Consider the following 23763-nt stretch of genomic DNA (forward strand, 5'->3'; position numbering starts at 1 on the left):
TAAAAAAATGATCGATGGGTTTCATTTTTTATAAAAAAAATCAAATTTCAAATATTTTTATATTCAATTTCGGTTTTAATTCCAATTATTTTTTATTGTATAAAAATATTAGGTGTCGAATGGATGGGGTTTTTATTTTGAGTTTTTGGATTTAGTTTTTGGTTTTTAGATTTTAGTTTTTAGTTTTTGGCTTTTGGTTTTTATAGATTTGTAAATCCAAAAAAATATAACTTTTAGTTTTTAGTTCAATTCTTTCCATAAAGTGGTTTTCCTGGTTTTTAGGAAAATCAAATTTTAAAAACTTATATCCAATTTTATATCGAAACTAATTCTGAATATGATTATATATTATTCGATTAAGATGGATTTTATTTTATATACGGAACCGAAATATAAGAACAAACTTTGAATTTGTTGTGAAATGCTCCAATAAAATCACAATATATGAATAAAAATACATATATATATATATATTAAAACCATTTATTTTAACATTTAATTCGGTTTTATAAAAACATATTCATCTAATTTTATATCTCATTAGATTGATCCGATTAAAACGAGCTTTGTGAAATGTTCCAATAAAATCACAATATATAAGGCAGAAGAATCAAACCCTAAGAAACGCCCAAAGCCCCCGCATCTCCATACAAATACAACACCAAAACTTGTCTTCGTATTACACAACTGAGAAGATCAGACCGGTTAACTTGAACCGATCTCCAATCTCAGTCATAGTAAACCAGAGAACCGGTTTAGTTTTCAGTCCACGGAGAGAACCTCTGTGGAAGAACAACCGGCAATATAGCTGAAATATACACCAGTGTGGGGTAGGCTGGTGGCAAGAGGAGCACAAGATGCTACTCACCATCACGATTCAAACTACATCTGGGCCAAATATTATAAAATATATATATATATATATATATAGCTGAAATACAAAAGCTATGTGGATTTCTGATAGTCCTATATTACCATAACTTCAGTCCTGTATTTTTGTACCATACAGCTGCATAAACAGATTGAAACACTGCTTGCTACTTTTGTCCTATATTACCATGTGTTTCCAATTCATAACAATGTTACACCAATACAAAAACAAGCGAAATTTAAGCACATAAGTACTGACCGCCATGCATATTGGGACATAATCTTTGTGTGCCTTCAGGACAAGAGCCTTATTACTTGTTTCAAGGCAAAACAAGCGGAGCTTTGTTTTTTTACTGATGATTTAATGTCTGCAAAAGAAAGAACACGTCAGAATTGGAAGAAATCCTGAGAGTTTTAGAGCCCAAGAAAAAGATAAATAAAATCAGTAACTGATTGATAAACCCACTCCTAGTCACACTTGAATACAGGAAAATATATCTTGCTAAACTTAATATGATTCTAACTCGAAGATGCTATAATACTTACAAGTAAAACAGCCAACAGTAAACATGAACTCGCTGAGAAATGTGTTCTTAGACAACGGGCAAGATTACCGATGGCTTGGATAGCTTCAACTGCAACGGCCATGTTCACATTGCATTATCACCATAACCAAAAGCTGTCATTCTAGATAAAGGGCTTGCAAAAGACACATGATATCAAAATTCCATTTAGTCTGTAAGCACATGTGTTACCAAACTACTTTAGCATCAGAGCCAAAACCATACTAAGAACCTGCGAAATTTAGGCAAATGCAACACTATATCAAAGTCTAATACTTGTAAACATTATTCCTTATTTTGGAAAGTCCAACCACCTTTTTTAAGGTCTGGCAAGCTTCTGAAAAATCCCCCCGGTGTGATTTTCTAAGTCGAAGCAAGTTTCCTTACATTCTGACCACTTTTTGTAGCTTTCTGAAATTGAAACGTAATTAATTGGCATATATATTACCAACAATTTTAATAAGCAGGGGAATCAACAGGATCAATGAGTTCATACTCATCTATTTCCGGCGGAACTGATAATAGCATGTATTAGAAGGAAAATCAGTACAAGCTACTTTTCCAAATGTTACTTGGTGAAGAAAATCCGATCGAAGCACGAGCTAACGACCATCAGCAACAGGCTCCTCGGGTGGGCCAGCAGCACCCCCAACCTCAGATGCAGCTTCTGGCTCAGGCTCCTTATCTTGCTCAGATCCTAAACGTCCAATTCAGAAACAAAACCAGTTGTAATACCTCCGGAAACAGGAAAGGAATGTTCATGACTTCATTGACTTGTGTAATTGGCATGGATGGACACAGAGATCGCTAATCAAGACAGAGATTTCTATCAAAACCTAATAGCATAAACGAAAACCAAGACAGTTTGAATAATCCTAGCAATCTTCGCATACAATTGGAAAAAGAAATCAGAAAGATAGTATCAGATTAAAATTACAAAATTCCCACAAGTTTTAGCCACAATTTCATGGTTCTAATTTTTACGGGATTCGGAACTTTTGTCTTTCACGACTAAAGAAGACCTATATTTCAATTTTCCTTAATCCAGAAGAGCGAGAAATATCATCTTGGCAGCATCACCGGATTCTCTAAACAAACAGATTCAACGAACGCAAAAGCGACGGCGAAAGTTCTAACTCACCGAGTTCTCGGAGGCGATGGTCCTCGGGATCGGTGATGGAGTCACAGAAGGCAGCGAGATCGATGTTAGCCTCATTCCTGACCCTCCAGTTCTTATGCAAAAGCCGATCCTCCCATGGCAGCTTCTTCGCCTCCTTCAACAGCTTCTCCTCCTCCGACATTTCTAACAGATTACAACTTCTCCGGCACCAAAACCGCTCGCACGTATCGATCTACACCCAAAGCCCTCTGGATACAGAAAACAGCCTCTTCTCTCTCACCCAATTTCAAAAACTTCCCTTCGCTTTCTTTGTTCTTGTCTTCCGCCGAATTGCCACCAAGAGAGAGAGTGAGAGAAGGGGAGAGAGGAGGAGGAGCGTAATCTTCCAAATGGAAGAGAGAGAGAGACTTGGGGATTTTTATTGAAAAGGAACCCCACGCGCTCGACCGTTAGAGCGTGACTGGACTCGCGGTTTTTATTTCTCGTCATTTGATTTCCACTAAATTCGTTTCCACTTCAGAAAACACGGAACTTTACTTTAAACCAGCCCATGCCCATAAGCTCTATTACATAATGGGCCTTTAGGCCCAACTTATTACAACATAAAAAGCCCAATCAGATTTTGGGTCTATGCGTAGTGAAAATCAAAGTAGGCCCAAATGGTGCGTTTTAAACTTAAAGTCGATTCTCGTACACCCTAGAAAAAAAAATGGAGAAGCCTAAACAAAAATCAGAATTCAACTGTTATAATATGGTTGACAATTTGGAATTGAAAGTTTGAAATTTTTTAAGTCAATAATACCTGCAGAATTTATTTTCCAAAGACTTTTAAATTTATGCATGGGACATACATTTATATATAAAATTATGCCCTCCAACCAAACTTAAAAGTCTTACATTTTTTCAAAATAAAAATCTCCTTGGATTTATTATAAAATTAGCAAAACAAATGTATAAACCTCTTTTTTTTTTCTATCACTTCAACGTGATTTTCACGTATATTAAAAAAATCAAAAGAGAACTCGTATAGGCAATGGAAAAACGAATAAAATTAAAAAAATAACTGTATATAATGAACCGCCACCGGTTCAACGAAATTCGGGTCGGCTCGCCCTTGGTAATACATGAACCGCCACCGGTTCAAGCCCCTCAGGACACTCCACACTCCAAACCTTCGCCGGCGCCGGCGCTGCCGCAACATCCACCACCACAATCCTCCTCCCTCCGCCGCCACCTCCGGCGACAACACACAACTTCCCGGCTACTGCCGCGATTTGATACGCCCCCTTGAGCCTCTCCTCCTCCGCCACAACTTCTCCCCACTCTCTTCTCTCTTCGTCGTACTTCGCCACCGTCCCTCTCGTCTCGTCCACCGCATAAAGCGTCTCATCCGGCGCCATCGCCGCCACCGGACCTTTCCATCCGGCCAACATATCCGCCGGCATCGCCTGCCACGTGTCCTTTACGACGTCGTATATAGCTCCTTCTTTTACGGCGTCTCCTCTAACGTTCACCATCAGAAGCTTCCCCCTCCACCCAACCGCGTCAATGGCTTCTCTACTAAACCTCCCGTCTTTGAGATCCTTCAGTTTCTCCCATTCATGCCGCCGCACTGCATCGCCGGAGATGGCCCATTTCTCAGCGGACCTCGCCATGTCCGGCGAGAACTGAGACCCCATCCCGCTCGCGACGTAGACGGCGTCTCCGTGGGCTCCGGCGGCGCACCACCGCCGTGGATATTCCATCGTCGGACCGGGGGTCCACGTGGAGGAAACCGGGTCGAAGACGACGGGGTGAGACAGCGCCGGCGAGAGTTCCCGAGTGCTTCCGGCGAGTAGGACGAGTTTTCCGGCGACGGAGACGGACTGTATCGGGAAATCCAAAGAGATGAACGACTGGTGACGGCGGATGAGCGACCCAGCTTCCGGCGGAGGAGGAGGGAGTGTATCCCACCGGGATGAAACCGGGTCGAAACTCATGACCCGGACCCGACCCGGACCTGGATCTGGGTCAACGAAAACAACGTACATGGAAAGAAACGCCGGAAAACTCGGAGAGTACAGAAGCCGTCGCCACCGGGAACAGACGGCGGCGATGAGGGACGGACGGTCGACAAGGGAGAGACAGATCTCGGCGACGTGGTCGGGAAGTCCTTCGATCACGGCACCGGAATGTCCTCCTTCGCCGTGGGTTCTCCGGCGCTTAGACGGAGGCGGCTGGACGGCGGCCATTGATGAAGGCACCTTTTGGGTGGGTGATGGTCTGATGTCCTTTTGTCTTCCTCACGAGATAAGAGACGTGTAATGAATGAGGGATCGAGGGGGGCGGAATGGTAGGAAGAGGTCCATAAATCCAAAGAGGGCCAAAGTCGGGAAAACGTTACATCTCAATAATAAATACATAAAGTCATTAAAATAAATAAATCTCCACTCGAATATTCTATTTATACATAACATGTAAACATGTGTCCATACACATTTTATAACGTTGGCTTTTTTTTTTATGTCTCACTAAAACTATATAAAAACTAGTAATAAGGTCCAAAAACAACTTTATTCATTTCATAAAATGAACAAATGGAATGCGACAAATGACTCAACTTGCCACTTTTGCTTCACGCTAGTTGTTTGGTGTGCGATGCAGATTCAGCCCTTTTTCCTTCTGCCTATGCTTCCGAACAAATAAGCATCCATCCATCCATCCGCTGTCACATTTCGAATATATACATATACATATATATATATATGGATCTTTTAAAAATGCTCATGTGCCAATATTCTTCTTTTATTTATTTTTCTCCAAAAAAATCAGATGGAGCACGTGATGTCATCCATTTGGGTTAGCTTCTAAGGGCAGCTTGGAATGATTGGTCTCGAATCTTGTGCTTTATGACGTGAGTGTATATCTATAGGAGTAAGAATGATTTCTGCTGCGATTGATCTTGCTAAACGTATAATGTATGCCATGAAATGGCAACTCTTGGTGCGAAATTTCATTTCATTTCATTTTTGCTAACATTGAATTTAAATGGGTGCTTTTAATTTTTGTTTTTAAAAACAAAATAGACCAACTGTGTAAGTAATCGTTTAAATCTATCTATATATGGCTTCATCGTCCAAGGATAAAGATGTGAATGCATGCGGATTATTAAGTACGTCGCGCGGCCACCGAATACTTTGAAAATACATAAAGGTGTCCTGCGTTGTGTGGCTCTTCGAGACGGACCACGTGGCTCGCATGCCCAAAAAAAAGGGGGAAAATAAATATCATAACATTTTCACAAAAAATAATTAAATTACATTAATCTTATAATATGTTTACAATAATCGCAGGTTCAGCGAATGGATGTTTTGGATGTTGACTTATTATATACACGCGACAGATTATTTGACTGTGGCATTATGAATATTACAAAAGATATCAAGATGTGAAGGATACTGCAGAATATTACCATAATATCAGATTTAATTTTATCTTTATATTTATATTAATTAAATAAAATATTTTGTGATTCTACTTTTTACTTGTAAATATTGTAATGGAAATTCAACGATTCTCAACTTCTTTTCGTTACCAGGTACTGTTGTTAAGTTGATTGAAATTTTCATTTATTTTGGGAAAAGAGGAATATTTAATTTCCATAAAGAATTTTGATAGATTAATTTTATGCGTACATATGGAAGTTTTTTTTGGGTAACCGGGTTTTCTGGACCGAGACCCAAACTAATCTCGGGATCGGGAACCAGTCATGTGATTTGAATTATGCGCTCTCTTTCCATCCTGAAGTTCTCGGGGCGGAACAGACACTTTGCGCTCCCATTTCACCGGTTGAACTACCAAGGTTGGGTATACATATAAAAGTTTTTTTTTTTTTGATAATATGTGATTTGCCAATGGTGGGGTTCGAATTTGGGTGGAGCACTCTTTGCGCATACCCACTTACCAGTTGAGCCAACCACCATTGTCATATAAAAGTTTAATTACACACACAATCCTAAACAAAGATTCTTAACAATTATCTATAAAAAAGCATGTCATTATACAATTTATGACATGATTATGTTTGGTCAATTCTTGGTGGTGTTGTTGTCCCGACATCGATGCCTTCACTTCACGCGGCGTGAGAAAAACTGTGGTCCATTGTTGAAAAGTGAAAACACACATAATACGTGTATCCACTGATCCACATACGAACATACATACGCGTATATACACATGTATGCATGCGTTCCTACGTACGTCTATACGCGGATTTTGATTGTGTGTAAAGTGTAATAATTAAGATGTCTATCCATATATTACAAAGTGCGCAAGCATTAAATGGAGAAAGCTGCAACTTTTGGACAGCAAATAGTATAATTGATGCCAGAGAGACAGACCAAAATAAAATAAATTAAAAAAAAGAGTTGTCATTGTCCATTTAAAAACAAATTTATTTATTTATTCTATAACAATCGAGTGGATGCCAATGCTTCTCTAACCTAATCCTCACCTGTTTTCTTCCCCTCTATCTCCATTTCGCTAGATATTTCTTCATGTGTTTGTCTATATATTATATATATATATATGATTTTCAGAAATATACCCCCTACAAAAAAAAAAAGACATTGTTAGTGTTTTTTTTTCAGTAAAAGATATTGGCTCTAAGGTACATACATATATACACATTACAAATTATATAAATCTTGAAATATATAGAATTTTTGCCAAATATATATAGGGAGCCATTTATGGGCCTCTCTAGTCTATATTCTACAAGCAACTCGATTACTTCCATTTTTTTTTTAATCTATTTACGCTGTATACAAAAAAGTACACAATACAATTGCGTAGTACTTTTTTTTTGGGTTAAAGGTTGTATCAATTTCGTAGTACTTATTCTGCCTACGACAATTATTCGGTACTTCTCATCATATATATATATATACACACATACATATATTTTTTTTGGCAAATAAATGTGTAGAATAAATTCATATTAACCGCCATAAGGCTGTTGCGAAATTTTATGTAACGTATAGAAGTGTGTGATAGGGTTTTTATCCAAAGGGAATGTGTGGAGGACATACTTCCATGCATGTCGCGAAGGAATCAAGGAAGACCCTATATATATATATATATAATATGTATTTTTATTTAAAAAATCATTATATGTTTATTAAATACTATATTTTATATTACTCGGATGATCTAATGATAAAAAAATATAAATTATATTCTTATCCCGAGTTTAAATTCAAACGTAGAGAAAAATCTTAATCGGATTTTTTTGATATTTTGAAATATATATATATATAAATAAAGAATCGATAAATTTTTGAATTATAAAAAAGAATTGTATCTAACAGAGTTTGAATAAACTAAGAACTATTTAAAAATAATTAAATGTAGGAACACATATAGTTCCTCCAATCCCTATCTAAGTCCGAAAAGGAACAAAACTATAAATCTTGATTCATATTATATAGAAAAATCGTATTCAATTAAAATATTCGTCTAATACCATATATATATATACATGTAATGAATGTAAATATTAAATTGATTTGAGATGAATGCACATATAATAGGGAATACGTATAGGTGTATTTTATTTTTTATGGAATAAAATATAGCTTCCAAATCTCTGTTACTCATCTGCTGAAATTTCTATGCAAATTTGGATTAAAAAGTCCAAATCAAATCAAATGTAATCTAAACCAGAAAAAGAACAATATAAGCATAAAATAATTTTATAATTAAATTCGAGATAATTACTGTGTATTTTGTTAGCAAACAATTACCCAAATAAAAAACAATCCAAGAAAAACAACGATATTTCCCAAATGATTTGATTGATGACACAAGCCATGACAAAAGCCGAAAAAGTTTGTTTTGTCGTGTAGTAATTGAATGACGAGACCGAAAAAATAAATAAAGGTTCGGTATGGTTCGTAAGCCTATCGGGGACCAAACATGTTTTTAAATTTTTAAAATTTTAAAATTTAACAATGTATGCATTTCCGAATCTTTCGTAACCTAAAGCTTTGGCGATATCACACGAATACAAACCATCCATTTCACTTTGACCTCACCCACTTCACTTTTTCTCTAAATCTTTATATTTTTTTTTGTTTTATTATTATTTTATTACATTTCACGCGTATTCATTCAACGTCGAAATTATAAGTTTTCGTATGATATATATATATATATATATATATATATATGTTCGGTTCGGAAATTTAATTCTAAACCGATTCAAACCGAAATTGAATCGTATCAATCGAAACACGACGTTTTCTCACTTCCCTAGTTTAATCAATTCGCCCTCATCTGTGGTTCAGTCCAAACCGGTTCAGACGACTTTAACATTTTATTATAATCGAGTCAAGACATGTGTAAATACGTACGAAAATGATTTAAATTCAAATATATCCATACCCATACCATGTTTGTCGACTAAAATATATTTTCTGATAACTCCGATCCAAAATAAAATATTGGTAACAAGATTCCGTTCGAATTCGATTGAATATCACACACTTTTTTTTTTTATATATGGACACAAATTGGATTAAACAGGTGCATAAATAAAAGGAATTGCAAATGTGGCATTAAACACGTAAATACATAGACCATTATTGATAGAATATATACTGGTTATTATTGATGAAAAACATCTATTTTTTTATATTGGTTTCCATTTTTTTATAGATAATAATTTTTTTTGAAAGTCGACTTTTTCGATCGTTCAAGAATGTTTCGAGTTCAACTTCAAATTTGATTAAAAATTATTTGTTTTTAAATAAATTTATATTTTTAATTATTTTTTAATTACAACAAATTAAATTTAAAATACATTAAAAATTAAAATTAAAGTCTAAAATATAAATATGTACGTACACTTAATTTGTCGTAGCGGTGTAGATAAGACCATGACACGGCCCATTAATTAGTGATTAAGGCCCATTCGATTATTATACTCCGTCTTTTTCGGCCCTTCTTCTTCCACTTCATCCCACTTTAGCCCTTAGTAGTTGCCGTTGCCGAACGCGGCGATCGTCGCCGTCGTCGTCTTCGCGCCGCCGTTTCCGCCGCGAAGCGATGGAGAATGAAGCCATTTTGGATGAGCTCCAAAGTTTGGATTCCGAGATCGAGGATATTCAAGGTGAATTTTACTATTCATGCTTCGTTTGATCCGTCTCGTTTTGTTTATGTTCTTCGATGTTTGTTCCGGTTTGCTTTGGTTTGATTCATGTATTATCGGTGAATTTTCAAATTTCTACGAGTTTATAGTTTTGAGCTTCTGAAATTGCGTATTTTTCTCTTTCAATTACTTTTTTTGAGTTCATTGTTATGTGTTGTTTATGTTCGTCGCTGAAATGTTTCCTTTTGCTCTGGTTTTGTGGCTGGTTTTTTAAAATTTCGTTAAGGCTCTGGTGTGCTTCCGGTATAGCAGTTACTAGAGATTGAACTTGCCTTTGTTTTCCGTTGCTTGACGATCTAGGAGACAGTTGGGCTTAGCAATGTTTGTGGTTTTGCATTGGTTTTGATCTGGTATGGTCGAGGGGAATTGTATTTCAGGTCAGATAAGTGCATTGATCGAGCAGCAAGACAGGTTGTATGAGAGAAAATCTGAGCTGAAGGCCTTGTTAGAAGCACTTACCACCTCGGGAAGTCCTGTTAATGACAGTGCCTCAAATGCTGTAGAGAACTGGTCGGGGCCTTTCGAGTGGGACTCACGGGCTGATGACATTAGGTTTAACATTTTTGGTATATCCTCTTATCGAGCCAACCAGAGGGAAGTAAGTGGCTACTGAATTTTGATCTGGCATCATTTCTGTTTGTTTTTTTGCAGGGTGGTGAAATTGGTCCTTGGTTTCACGTTCCTTTGCCTTGCCATTTTTTTAATGCTCAAAACTCTTACTTGCAAATGACAGATAATAAATGCTATAATGGCGGGAAGAGATGTCCTGGTTATCATGGCGGCAGGTGGTGGGAAGAGTCTTTGTTATCAACTTCCCGCTATCCTCCGTGGTGGCACAACTCTTGTTGTCAGTCCTTTACTCTCACTGATCCAGGACCAGGTATGTATAGAGACTAGGCAAGATACAGTGTAGAGAGTTCAAGATTGTAGAAAAGGTTAAATTAAAAAAAATATGATAAACTATTTGTTGTATGACCATTAAATCGTTAGTTTGTCCTTCTTTTGTTGTTCAGGTGATGGGTTTGGCTGCCTTAGGAATTCCAGCCTTTATGCTGACTTCGACTACTAGCAAGGAAAACGAGAAGTTTGTATACAAGGCTCTTGAAAAGGGTGAAGAAGACCTCAAGATACTTTATGTAACCCCGGAAAAAATATCAAAGAGCAAGAGGTTCATGTCCAAGCTTGAAAAGTGCCACCATGCTGGTCGCCTCTCTCTAATTTCAATAGATGTGAGCCCTATTTATGGGTTTTCAAATTCAGTCTTTTTAAATCGAATTCGAAGCTGTATCTCTCGTAATTTTACTTTTCCCCTTCTCTTTTCACTCGATGTTTGTGGGTTCCTTTGAGCCATGGAGTACACTTGAGAAGTAGTGTCTTTGGGCATGTTGATATTGATTACTAGAAATTACTTCCTGGGTACTCATTTTCCTATGGTTGGCTACTTTGCAGGAGGCTCATTGTTGTAGTCAGTGGGGTCATGACTTTCGTCCTGATTACAAGAACTTAAGCATTCTGAAGACCCAGTTTCCCAAAGTCCCAATGGTGGCTTTGACTGTATGTCTCACTTCTCTACTGTTTTATGCTTTTTATTGTCTGTTTAAGTTCTGGAGTGCCTTGTTAATGGATTGCTATTCCTTTGCCCAGTGCCCCAAGCTTCTGAGTTCTGAGTAGCCACATTAGTCCTATGTGATTGAACTTGTGAAGACTAGGGGCTTTTCTCTAGTTACTAACTTACTATACTTGTCAGAATGACCAGTCGAACACCACAACTTATGCACACACTTTAAATGTGACGATATTCTATCTTGGTGGATGTAGCAATTTATTTGTGGTGAACGTTCAATTCTGTTGTGTACACCCTTTGGAAGGTTTTGTGGGAGGTCGACTATCTCATTATCTACTTCTCCATTTTTCTGTGGCAGGCAACTGCAACTCATAAGGTCCAAAATGACCTGACAGAGATGCTGCATATTCCTAAATGCGTCAAATTTGTCAGTAGCGTGAACAGGCCAAATCTCTTTTACTCGGTATTATTAGTAATGGTTTTTTTAACTGTAAAATTAAACCTTGAGTAGTCAGTAGACTTGAACATGAGCAGTTAATTTATCTTGCAGGTACGTGAAAAGTCGTCAGTTGGTAAAGTGGTGGTCGATGAAATTGCAGAACTTATACGAGAATCGTACCCTAACGGTGAATCTGGAATAGTGTATTGTTTCTCTAGAAAGGAGTGCGAGCAGGTCTGTAACTAGAATTCTTGCATCATCGTCATCATTTTTTTCCTGACTCTGTTTGTCTTATTCCTTTCTGTTCATTGAGATTATATCTCTAAATCTTGGAACAGGAAGAAAACCTTTCATATCATCTCACACTCTCAAGGGCCATAGGTTGCAGGTGAACTACGAGAAAGAGGGATTTCTGCCGATTATTACCATGCAGACGTGGATGTAAATGCTCGTGAAAAAGTTCACACACGGTTAGTTAATATTTCTTGAAATGAGGGTGCCTAAGCTCGCATAAGCCAGAGCTCCAGCCCTGCTTGCGGTGCAAAATGACCTTCTTAAGGTCATCAATTAATGATGCAGTTATTGGTTTGTTATTTGCTGCAGTGCCTAAGGTTTTGTGTCTCATTGTACGCAGGTGGACCAAAAACAAGTTGCAGGTCATCGTTGGAACGGTATGAATATTTATGTTCTCATTCCATTATTATGTGATTCAATGAGCTTCTTGAATCAACACTGATTTTTTTTTTTGCAGGTTGCTTTTGGTATGGGAATCAACAAACCTGATGGTTAGTATTGTAATTTTTTTTTCAAGGATAAGTGTTCTTTCACATGTTCCTTAATGCAGATATCATTCGCTTGTTTCAATCATCCTTTTAGTGACTATTGTACGAGTAGCTGTCATTATGCTTTTACATTTTGATTTGGTTATCTTAGTAGTTAGTAGTTCATTTCTGTAAGCCCACTCAAAAAAGAGTATGATAGAATCTGGTTGTCTTTCTATGATAATATTTGTGCCAACTTTCTTTAGTGGTGATTGTCTGTTTTTCCTACTTTCGGCAATGTGCATTTTTTTTTCCAACCAATAGATGGGCCATTTCTGTAGTCAGGTTTGTCATCCACCACAGCTTGAGCAAATCTATGGAGACTTACTATCAGGAAAGCGGGCGTGCTGGACGTGATGGCCTCCCATCTGAGTGTGTCCTCTTTTTCCGTCCGGCAGATGTTCCCAGGCAGGTGAGCTGCATTTTCCTCTTATGCTCTACTTTTATATGGACCCGTTTTTGATGGTATATGTATTTCTACATTTAACTTCTTTACTTGCAAAATGCTGACCTATTCTTTTGTAACAGAGTTCCATGGTCTTTTATGAGTATTCTGGTCTTCAGAACCTCTATGACATAGTACGATATTGTCAGGTACCTTTACAAATCCAGAAAACTATTTGCTTCTGCTTTCTTAAGTAGCTAATTAAGAATCCTAAGCAAACTTCTTTTGCAAGAGCATATTGTTACACTATTAAATATCTGTATCAAACGGTAGCAGTCAGCTCTATGGTTAGGTTTTTATATTGGATTCAGCACTGGAACCATATTCTTATAACTTGGTCAGCTTAGCTTCAGATTTCACTTGTCGCTTTTGTGGTGGTCAGTTGATTTTGTCCTTTTTTTTAACACTCTCCACCTGCTGTGTGGAACATAACTGGTGAAACCTCTTTACGCAGACTAAAAGAAAATGCCGCCGAAGTGCGTTTTTCCGTCATTTTGGCGAGGCATTACAAGAGTGCAATGGTATTCTTGCTTACTCTCTTGCACCATCGATATAATTTTCTGTTGTCTTTACTCGATATTGTATCTCCTGATTATCTAATAATCATCCTGTATTGTCCTAGGAGTGTGCGATAACTGTGCCTTCTCAAGTGAGGTCAAAGAAGTTGATGTATCCGGTATGTTCCGTCTAATATACGAGAGATTTAACACCATAGTCTCAGACTGGCATAGCATCTTGTTCTCTTCATCTCTATCTATCTCATTTGTTCTTTTGCCATCAGTACTTTCTGGCGTCATATTACTTTTTTTGGAACTTAATAATTCACTCTTTTCTTCGGAACATTTGTTTTTCCTAGTTTATTTTGTTTCATGGATAACACTGCATATTTTTGGAAAATCATTAGTCATAATACATTCGTATAAACTTTGGATATATACTGATATTTGCAGGTCCAGCCAAGCTCGTGGTTTCTTTGGTGCAAGAAACACAACAAAAGGATCAGAGAGCGACGATGTTGCAGCTAGTAGACAAACTCAGAAGTATGCACAAGGGTTTGGGTCAGTACATTTAATTGTTTTTCTAATAATGATATAATCCACTTGGCCGATTTTTAAGACTCGAACTTGTTACCCGGCTTTTTCTTGTTAATTTAACTTTGGCGTTTGATACCTCAGGTGCTGAGCTAAACAAAGAACAGATCGAACACCTCGTAATACAGCTTATAATTACTTCTGTATTGGTAAGATTTGCATTCAGTTTATCCATGACTGTTAGTTCTGTCTGTTTATGATATCGTTACATTTACATTATAGACTTTAGTTGATGTTTAGCATATAACACTTTGACGCTTATGTGACGAAATCAATAAATTTCCTGAGTTTCTTTATGAAACGGTCCCATTTCGTTCACATGCAGAAAGAAGAATTTCAGCATACGGCATACTCAACAAACGCTTATGTGACACTGGGACCATTGGCCAAGCAAGTGTTGCAAGGTTGTCTTAGAATTTTAATTTTTTTTTTCTGGTTTGTCTTCTGGATCATCTCCTATTCATATCCTACGGGCATGAACAAAATCTAGATTTTTGCTGGACCATTCTCACAGTTTGCCTTCTCCTGTATAATAATAGCTTTCCTGGTCATGATCAATAAATGATGTAAAGATTTGAGAGGGACATTTATCATTTTTTTCTCCCCGAGGATTTATAAATCTCTTTCCTCAATCTCATTTTCATTGTGAATGCAGGAAGAAAGATAATCAAGATGGAAGTTTCAAGCAGACAGAACAATTCAACCGCCAGCAGGAAATCGAAACGAAGGGTTTCATTCTCCGGGTTGGAACTTAAGCTCGACGAGCTAAGAAAGGAGATCTCCTCAGCTCAGGGAAGCATACTCCCGCACGCAGTCCTCTCCACCCAGCAAATGAGCTCGATAAGTTTCCATAAACCGAGCTCTTTACAAGAGGCAAGTCCTTAAGCAAAACCCATTTTAATCAGATTGAAGTTTGAGTTTATAATATGTTTTTGGATTGATTTTTCTTTTTGGTCGCTGCAGTTGGAGAGTGCTATAGGGAAACTGAAAACGGAGAAGTACGGAGACAGGATTTTGGAAGTGGTGATGAAATATGATGCAGCTTCTTCTGAAGAAAATGAGACAAAGGAAGAGACAGGAACTAAAACCAGACCCAGAAAGAGGCAGAAAAAGACGGACGACGATTCTGTTGTTTTGGTCGGAAGCAGCGATGATGAAGAAGCTTGATGTTGTTTACAACTTTACAAGAAGGTGACTTCATTTCGCTTTTTTTTTTTGGCTTATTTATTTTATGCAATTTACAAGTACATTTTTTTAATGATACCCCTTGATATAAATTAGTTCGCTTTATTGATGATTTTGTTACCCTCTATGGACTAATTACTTTTTTTGTTTTACCATTAACTAAGTTCATTCTCAATTTTTAAAAATTTTACAGAAATTATAGTGTTACGATTTCTGTAACAGTAAAACCGGTAAGATTTTTCCTTGACTATGGATTATTTGAGGACTATATATATATATATATATATATATATATGCATGTAATGATGGTTTCGAAGTACTTAATATACACCACTGGTAGCTAACGGTATACAGTTTATATAGAAACTAGTATAGTCTTTCCTGTAAGAATGTTAGCGGTATAATATACGAACTGCAAACATGTAAATTGTTGAAAAAAAAATTAGTTTTTCAGATTACATAAATTGGCAAAAAAAAAAAAAGGAGGAAATGCAACACAAACTAAAGTTGAATTTTGGTAATGTGAACACTTGCACCAAGGAATGCACAAACAACTCTAGATTGTATCGATCTCTCTCGTGTTCTTACCCTCTGAATGCAGGCGGCTTTGTCCTAAAACCTTCGAATCCACAAGGAAATAATACCACGAACCTTCTCTACGAGTCCAAGGCTCTGTTCCTGCTTCTTCACACCATCAATCAGTTTTCCATAATTGGACATCGTATCATCCGGCAAAGGCTCCAAAAACTCGCACTCGCACAGAATCTCGGGAGGCGGAATTCCCCCGACGAGGTTCGTGTCAAGTCTCGGTTTGTTTTTCTTCGTATCTTCGGGTAATCTGACCGGATGATCGCCTTCTATGGCCGAAGGAGAAGCTCCAGGAATCACTTCTTGAGTGAAGGGCAAAGATCTTGCAGGTTGCAAGCAGAACTCTATCCACTGGTGGATTATCGGTGAAGGGCCTCGAATTCGTCCCCCTATCTGTTCAGTTTCAGCTCCAGAGACCGATGGTATCACCTTTTAAGAAGAATAATCTACAGGTCAGTGATGATGTCTTCTTCTTTGTTTATAATCAGTTAGAGATGCACAATTTGGTTAATAATAACCGAATAACTGAACCGAATCTGATATAAAAACCAAAAGATTATGATTTTTTTAAAACTGAACTAAACGAACTATAACAAAAAATAATCGAAAAACTGAAAATTTCTTTGAAAAAATGAGTATTTTTATCAATAAAAATCGAAACCGAACCAAATCGAAATCAATATAAAAACCGAAGTTTTGTAAAACAAAAAAATAACCAAACCTTGAATATAACCAAAGTCTAACCAAAATAGAATAGAATCGAACTGAACCAAATTCAATCTAAAAACCGAATGGTTATAGTTTTTCTAAAATCGAAATAACCGAACCGAAACGGAAACCTAAAATGCTAAGCACTTGGCAAGGAACTTTGAATGGAACTTACCCAGAGATCAGCCCATAGACTGGCACCGGACTTGGGAACAATCACGGTAACGTTAGACATCCGTTTGGCCATGGGAATAACATCGCTGCTCCAACCGACAGCCACCCAGACATCCCCAACATTGAAAGCTTTCAGATAGTTGTTGCTGTCAAACAGTCTAACCTATAATCAAGAAGAAAAAGGACAAGGTATTGTCATCTTTTCCCAGTGAAATTGTCAAAGTTTAAGTCTTCCGTGTTTAGAATCAACACAATGGGAAAAAAAAACCTGTTTCACAAGCAAAGCTAGATTTTTCTCCACTGTGATTCTGCCTCCAGGAACTTGTGAATCCATGTCCTCTGTGTTGTATGAAGCTCCCATGTATTTGAGAACAGTACCAACAATCTCTCTGGGAGAATTCACCATTGAAATCCTTCCCGCAAGCTCGGGACGCCACAGGTCAGCCCAGTCCTAAACCCGAAAAAAGTACACTGACTTGTTGTCTTATCAAGTTTAATCAATAAGAATAGGATTCATTCATAAAGAAAACCGACCTCGATAGGAGCCAATTTGCGATTTTGAAATTTGTTTCTCTTGTATGCTATTACCATGCAGCCCCATCTGTATGGTACAGCCCATATTTCACCGTCAGGAGCTTTTTCCCCATCATAGTTCCTGCGTAGATAAACCTGAGACTTTGTAAGTCCAAGTAGAAATCACTTGAATCGATTGACGATAACTAGATCAAGACATGATTTCAGTTGATTGTTTCAAGCACAAAGAAGAGGCAAAGTGAAAAACATCCAAATGGAACTTATGCGTATAAATCAAGTATTTGTTTGATCAAGCATTCTCTCAAAGACTACTAATCCATGGTGAGCACAGGAAATTCTTCACAAAGACAATAAGACATATATTCAGATCGAAAGGATAACTGATACAGGTATAAAGTTCTCACCTTCCATTTATCACTCAAACCTTTATACCAATCCTGACCTTCTACCCCTTTCATAGGTTCGATAATCCTTTCCTTAATTGCGAAACTAAGCCAAGAATCACCGATACCGATGATATCAGCCGCCACCATGGATGCATGACCAATTTTTCCTTTTTTGGAGGGCATAGAAAGATCAGAGAAAATCTCTTCAAGACTTGCTCGGAACTTGGGTAGCAGCTTCACTCTCTTGCCTTGCGAGCTCATAAAATCCTTCATTTTCAATGCAGATACACCACAGAGTTCAAACGGCAAAAAATTCAACTAAAATCACGAAAACATTCCATAATCTAAGATTCCACTAATCTTAAACTATACGAATTTCCTCAAGAATCAGACGCAACCTTAATCCATGAAGGAGGCACAGAACCACGCAGGGCAACAACCTTCAGCGGCACAGTAAGAGAATACACTTTCGCCTTGTAGGCTTCGAATTCCTCTTTCAATCCTTCATCTTCAAACCATTTCAGATCGCCTTGGTTCTCTTCACCTGCAAACGACCGGAACATTCAAATTCAAAGCAGGAGAATAAACCATCCAAACGAAATCCAACAGTATCCAAAATCAAATCCAAGCACCAGCAACATTTTCTGCATCGATTTTATTCTCCTTCTCGGAATTCTGAGCGACGACCGGAGGAAGTATTCGAGCGGAAACTGGAGAGCAGACATGGAGGCTTAAACCGAGGAACAGAACAGCCGAGGCAGAGAGACGAAGCACGCTTTCTCGACCATGGTCCACCGGAGATGCTCGTGCGACACAAAATCCAGTAGCGGTGCCACATCCCCGTCGGTTCCCGCCGCAGAAGAAGCTCGCCGGCGGTATCAGGGACAGAGAAGTCGCAGCCATTTCTTCCCCACCCTTCGTCGAAGTATTCGAGCGGAAACTGGAGAGCAGACATGGAGGCTTAAACCGAGGAACAGAACAGCCGAGGCAGAGAGACGAAGCACGCTTTCTCGACCATGGTCCACCGGAGATGCTCGTGCGACACAAAATCCAGTAGCGGTGCCACATCCCCGTCGGTTCCCGCCGCAGAAGAAGCTCGCCGGCGGTATCAGGGACAGAGACGTCGCAGCCATTTCTTCCCCACCATTCGTCTACTCCGCCGGAAAATGTGAGAGAAGAAAGCAGGCTGTATCTCGACCGGCTCGGTTCGATTCGGTTAATCAAACCGTAACCTTCCCCCACTTAGACCGATTACCACTAGGCCCACTAGTTTCCAAAGGACTAAATGGGCCCATTAAGGCCCAACAAGCTATTTGTCCAGCTGGCATAATAATTGGGGTTTAATTAGAGATGTAGATCGGTCGGCACGTGCGGGGGTCGCGGTCGGCACGTGCAAGTCCCACTTCGCCCTTCTCATTGGCTGATGCTTCCTCCCTCAGAGAGCATCTCACAAAACTCTCCCTTTTTTTTTTTTTTTTTTTTTTTTTTTTTTTTTTTCCGAAACACACAAAAAAAAACCATTCTCACTCTACTTTCTGTGGCTTCGTCCTCTATCATATATCATAAATCACACTACAACCCAAAAAAAAAGTTTTTTTGGAATCATACTTGCTTTACAGCTCGATAGCGTCTTCTTCCTCTGTCCTATTCTTCTTCTTCCTCGTCGCGGATCCATTTAGAGGTCTGTTTATTTCTTTAATTGTTGTTTCTTTCGTAATTTCGTTAATGTTGCCATTTTTTTTCTCTGGTCTTTGGGAAGTGGGGGGTTTTGTTAGGTTCTCTGTTGAATCGTCCATCGAGTTCGGTTCCGATTGTTGGTGTTTGAATCTTCAGCCGCTCTTGCGCCGGGCCCTGTAATGGTGCCTCTGAATTTCGTAATTTCGGCTAAACTCGAGCTGCCTGAACTCGTGGTTATTCGGGAAGCTTGGGTTTTAGGGAGGGAATCTCATTATCGCCTTCCAATTCTCGGAATTGGGAAGTGGAACTGATCCGTTTGATGCAATTTCACTCTTCTGGGTACTGAAACATTCAGATTGGAGCATGCAAAGGTTGTGCATTTGTTGATAGAAAGCTTGATGTTGTAATTGACGAGTAGTACCTTTGATTTCGGCTAATTTACGAAGTGCAAGTAAGTGATATAGAAGCTGGGTCTCGTATTTGTAGATTTACATGGATGATTTGGGAAAACTATCTCGTAGATGGTCTTGTTGGTCTGAAACAGTAGAGGACGATGATGGTGGATGCAGAAGAATCGTTTAATCTTGTGAATTCGATAGACTCATAGTTTTCAAGTAGTTTTCTTTCACTGTGAATGCTTATAACATGTGGATGTTTATAACATGTCTTTTGCAAATTACTTCACCAATTTGAGTTTTCATCTGATAGCTGTCTTCTCTGTTTTCAGGAGCCTCTCTTTTCGATAATTTTCCTTTACATAGATATGGCCTCATCAAGCAGATGATGAATATATGCTTAGTGAAGAACATCCTGGAGTCTGTTCTTTCAGATGATTGGTAGTATATATATTATGATTGCAGTGCCATCATGGGCATCTGTCTGATGAAATGCTACTCCCCATGGTTTCTTTTGATCTCAATGCTTTGCTCCCTAACAAATGAAATTCACGCCATTAGTCCCGATGGTACATCAATCAATACATTTCCCTTATTTGTTTGTATTAGATCTTTATAGGGCCTCAGTTCTTTTCTTTTTCTTTTTTTTTTTGTTGCTTTTTTCTCGATCGAGCAGGTGAGGTGCTTCTGAGCTTCAGAAATGCAATTACTAGCTCTGATGGTGTCATTCGTCAGTGGAGACCAGAGGATCCCGATCCATGTAAATGGAAGGGAGTGACATGTGATGGGAAATCCAAAAGAGTTACAGCTTTGTAAGTTTTAAACTTGTTTTTCTTGAAATTTAAGCTCGACACCCTTTATATTCTTTCTTGATCTCTAACCTTCCGTTTGTGCAGGAGTCTTACATATCATAAACTAAGTGGACCTTTATCTCCTGATCTCGGAAAACTTGACCAGTTGAAGCTTTTGTATGTGCTTTCTTACCTTGCTTCATTCAATTTTTTGCTTAAGACTATGCTGCTGACCATATTTGTATTTATCTGTATTTGCAGAATGCTTCACAACAATAATTTTTATGGGTTAATACCTACAGAATTGGGAAATTGCACAGCATTGCAGGGAATGTAAGCCCATTTCCAATATACGTATGCTAATCTTACACCATTGTTGGATACTCTTGGTTTTCTTCCTGCTTAGAACTTTTGATTTTTTTATATTGTATGTTCTTTAGTCACTCTCTCAGATTGTTGTGGCCAACAACAAATCAAAAGGGTTTTGTTGAACTCATCGAAATCTCAACTTATTACAAGAACATATGAGAGAGATATGGTCTTTAAAGTTTTCTTCTTTTTTTTGTTGTCTTCCTTCCCTGTTTTATGCAGATACTTGCAGGGCAATTACTTGAGTGGATCGATCCCAAGTGAACTGGGAAACCTGTCTGAGCTTCAAAATCTGTATGTTGTTCTCCACTCCCACTCCATGGTTTTTGTTTTGTAAACCAAGTGTATTATTTGGCTCTCCCTTTCGGCACGTTCTCATTTTTGTTACCACTCTCATAGTGACCTCTATAAACTATCACTTGCCCTCAAAAGATTCTTCTCGCTCTGCATTCTTCAACAACACTCTGTTTCTGAAATCGGTTGTATCTCTAGTCGTCGTGAACTTTAAAAAGGCTACTGGGGTTTGACAAACATGAAGTAGCTCTTACTTTCCGAGAATCTATTATTTAATGTCCAACAAACCATATTGTGAACTTTGGGATGGACGAAAAGCTCTAGATTACAGAGATGACTGTTGTGGATATGGTGTTTGTCTCACACAGATTGTTTAACACAGTGATGGTGGATTTCCCTGACTTCGTTTTCCAGGGACATCTCGAGCAACTCTCTCGGAGGAGCAATACCTGTCTCGCTTGGGCATTTGGAAAAGCTTACAAACTTGTGAGTGGCCTTTAATCTCTATCAGGGGATGCGATCTGTTAAAATTCAAATCATGTTTCTCTGTCAGTCTTTCATTGTCAGTGTTACCAATTATGTTGATTTTTGTTTTGTTTTTTTTTCTTTTGAAGCAATGTCTCAAACAATTTTCTGGTGGGGCAGATACCATCTGATGGAGTGTACGTTAAATTTTCAAAGGACTCGTAAGTAAACCTTTGCATTACCCTTTTTCCCTTTGCCGAGCTTGAGAATAGAGGTTCTAAAGATATCTTCTACAGTGGCTCTTGCAAGTGTTATATTTCTATTATAGATAGATCGCTCGGAACATTTGATCAGCACCATTTTGTTAGCTTGTACCGATTTAGCTGAAACTGTAAACAAAGACAAATTAAGGATCCCAATGTTGATTTTGGAAGTGGTGTATTACTCCGCAGCTTCATTGGAAACCTTAAATTGTGTGGAAAGCAAATAGATGTTGAGTGCAAAGATGACAATGGAAACCCTTCTGGAGATTCCCATTCTACAACAGGTAAAGCTATAAATTGATCTCATCAGTATACATACCGGTATCCATGAAATTTTGAGTGTCAAATGTTCTGGCACCTAAGGTGCCGTGTCATGAAACTGACAAAATTTTCATTTGTCCTTGACATTATATAGGTCAAAACCAAGGAGGGAAGAAGAACTCGGGCAGGCTCCTCATCAGCACCTCAGCAACTGTCGGTGCATTGCTCCTAGTGGCACTTATGTGTTTCTGGGGATGCTTTCTTTATAAAAAGCTCGGTAAAGTTGAGAGCAAAAGCCTTGCCATGGATGTTGGTGGAGGTGACCCTTTCTGGCTCTTTGATGGATATCATCCATAGAATCTTGGAAAGTTTCAATTTTGATAACTAATTCATAAAACTTTCACAAAAAATGAATGACGAGTGTATTGATTTATATATATATTTTTATTTTTTTTTGCAACTTCCAGGTGCATCTATTGTGATGTTCCATGGAGATTTGCCCTACTCTTCAAAGGACATTATTAAGAAACTGGAAATGTTGAACGAAGAGCACATAATTGGCATTGGAGGATTTGGAACAGTGTACAAGCTCGCCATGGATGATGGCAATGTATTTGCATTGAAAAGAATCGTAAAGCTGAACGAAGGGTTTGATCGGTTTTTCGAGAGGGAGCTCGAAATTCTCGGGAGCATCAAGCATCGTTACCTCGTGAATCTACGTGGATATTGCAATTCCCCGACATCAAAGCTATTGTTATATGATTATCTGCCTGGCGGTACCCTTGATGAAGCTCTTCATGGTAAAAATCCTATTTCCGTTTTACTGGCTTTCCATTAAGAATCAGTACAAAAAATTACTGAGTATGTTCATAATCTGATTCTGATAGAAAGAGGAGAGCAACTGGACTGGGATTCACGCGTAAATATAATCGTAGGAGCAGCAAAAGGGTTAGCGTATTTACATCACGATTGTTCTCCGAGGATTATACATCGTGATATTAAGTCGAGCAATATTTTGCTCGACGGAAATCTCGAGGCTCGGGTTTCCGATTTTGGACTCGCCAAGTTGTTAGAGGACGAGGAATCTCATATTACAACCATTGTAGCAGGAACTTTCGGATACTTGGCTCCAGGTTTGGATAGTTCCTCGTGTTTTCGCTCGTTAAAATTCATCATAAGAACTTAAACATGAAACCCTTTTCTTTTTCATTTCCTCCGATTTCAGAGTATATGCAGAGTGGAAGAGCGACTGAGAAGACCGATGTGTACAGTTTCGGGGTTTTGGTTCTTGAAGTATTGAGTGCAAAACGTCCCACCGATGCCTCGTTCATTGAGAAAGGCCTCAACGTTGTCGGATGGGTAATGCCAAAGTTTCCGACTTTACGGTCTCTTCCTATCAAGAAACTGTCTTTGACATTATTTTTTTGGATATTGCAGCTGCATTTCTTGATCAGCGAAAACCGAGCTCAGGAAATTATTGATACGAACTGTGAAGGGGTGGAGATGGATAGCCTCAATGCTCTTGTATCAATCGCGACGAAGTGCGTATCGTCCAGCCCGGGTCGACAGTT

The 23763-nt window shown here is 38.4% G+C and overlaps 4 protein-coding genes and 1 long non-coding RNA gene across 11 annotated transcripts in view; 2 read left to right on the forward strand and 3 right to left on the reverse strand.

The window, feature by feature from the left end:
* Positions 1–928: 928 nt before the first annotated feature.
* LOC104814372 lies at positions 929–2949 on the reverse strand. Of its 3 annotated transcripts, none has more exons than XR_771901.1 (5): positions 2575–2949; positions 1930–2130; positions 1748–1844; positions 1417–1505; positions 929–1238 (listed from the first exon to the last, which is right to left on the reverse strand). It is a non-coding gene; the product is annotated as an uncharacterized LOC104814372 (long non-coding RNA). The 3 variants fall into 3 exon arrangements; XR_771900.1 differs by having other exon boundaries at positions 1417–1665; XR_771899.1 differs by having other exon boundaries at positions 1417–1844.
* Positions 2950–3505: 556 nt separating this feature from the next.
* LOC104814373 (F-box/kelch-repeat protein SKIP25) lies at positions 3506–5235 on the reverse strand. The gene has a single exon (XM_010542389.1). It carries the CDS (start codon positions 4782–4784, stop codon positions 3642–3644), a length of 1143 nt encoding a protein of 380 aa, XP_010540691.1. The 5' UTR covers positions 4785–5235; the 3' UTR covers positions 3506–3641.
* A 4313-nt stretch (positions 5236–9548) lies between these two features.
* On the forward strand, positions 9549–15412 carry LOC104814374 (mediator of RNA polymerase II transcription subunit 34). Its single transcript, XM_010542390.1, has 19 exons — positions 9549–9703; positions 10120–10340; positions 10476–10622; positions 10756–10971; positions 11192–11296; positions 11665–11769; positions 11857–11979; positions 12127–12215; positions 12380–12416; positions 12497–12530; positions 12848–12978; positions 13095–13160; positions 13466–13532; positions 13634–13687; positions 13962–14069; positions 14187–14251; positions 14428–14506; positions 14758–14975; positions 15066–15412. The coding sequence occupies exons 1-19, from the start codon at positions 9640–9642 to the stop codon at positions 15267–15269; spliced, it is 2133 nt and encodes a 710-aa protein (XP_010540692.1). The 5' UTR covers positions 9549–9639; the 3' UTR covers positions 15270–15412.
* Positions 15413–15684: 272 nt separating this feature from the next.
* LOC104814375 (spermidine-binding periplasmic protein SpuE) lies at positions 15685–18877 on the reverse strand. 2 transcript variants are annotated; one of them, XM_010542392.1, is made up of 8 exons: positions 18618–18877; positions 18310–18387; positions 18076–18221; positions 17696–17944; positions 17292–17426; positions 17026–17208; positions 16759–16920; positions 15685–16304 (listed from the first exon to the last, which is right to left on the reverse strand). In XM_010542392.1, the coding sequence occupies exons 1-8, from the start codon at positions 18808–18810 to the stop codon at positions 15900–15902; spliced, it is 1551 nt and encodes a 516-aa protein (XP_010540694.1). In that variant the 5' UTR covers positions 18811–18877; the 3' UTR covers positions 15685–15899. The 2 variants fall into 2 exon arrangements, with proteins under 2 accessions (XP_010540694.1, XP_010540693.1); XM_010542391.1 differs by lacking the exon at positions 18618–18877 and having other exon boundaries at positions 18310–18580.
* Positions 18878–19202: 325 nt separating this feature from the next.
* Positions 19203–23763, forward strand: part of LOC104814376 (LRR receptor-like serine/threonine-protein kinase FEI 1) — a 5076-nt gene continuing 515 nt past the window's right edge. Inside the window, exons 1-14 of one of the 4 annotated variants that reach the window (XM_010542393.2) lie at positions 19203–19358; positions 20082–20318; positions 20426–20561; positions 20646–20717; positions 20802–20873; positions 21132–21203; positions 21618–21689; positions 21818–21889; positions 22121–22215; positions 22347–22511; positions 22660–22992; positions 23080–23325; positions 23418–23551; positions 23630–23753. In XM_010542393.2, coding sequence (XP_010540695.1) covers positions 20222–20318; positions 20426–20561; positions 20646–20717; positions 20802–20873; positions 21132–21203; positions 21618–21689; positions 21818–21889; positions 22121–22215; positions 22347–22511; positions 22660–22992; positions 23080–23325; positions 23418–23551; positions 23630–23753 — 1690 coding nt within the window. In that variant the 5' untranslated portion in view covers positions 19203–19358; positions 20082–20221. The other 3 variants (XM_010542394.2, XM_010542396.2, XM_010542395.2) reach the window with 3 other exon arrangements.

This window comes from Tarenaya hassleriana, unplaced genomic scaffold, assembly GCF_000463585.1.
Source record: "Tarenaya hassleriana unplaced genomic scaffold, ASM46358v1 Cleome21, whole genome shotgun sequence".
Classification (NCBI taxonomy): Eukaryota; Viridiplantae; Streptophyta; class Magnoliopsida; order Brassicales; family Cleomaceae; genus Tarenaya; species Tarenaya hassleriana.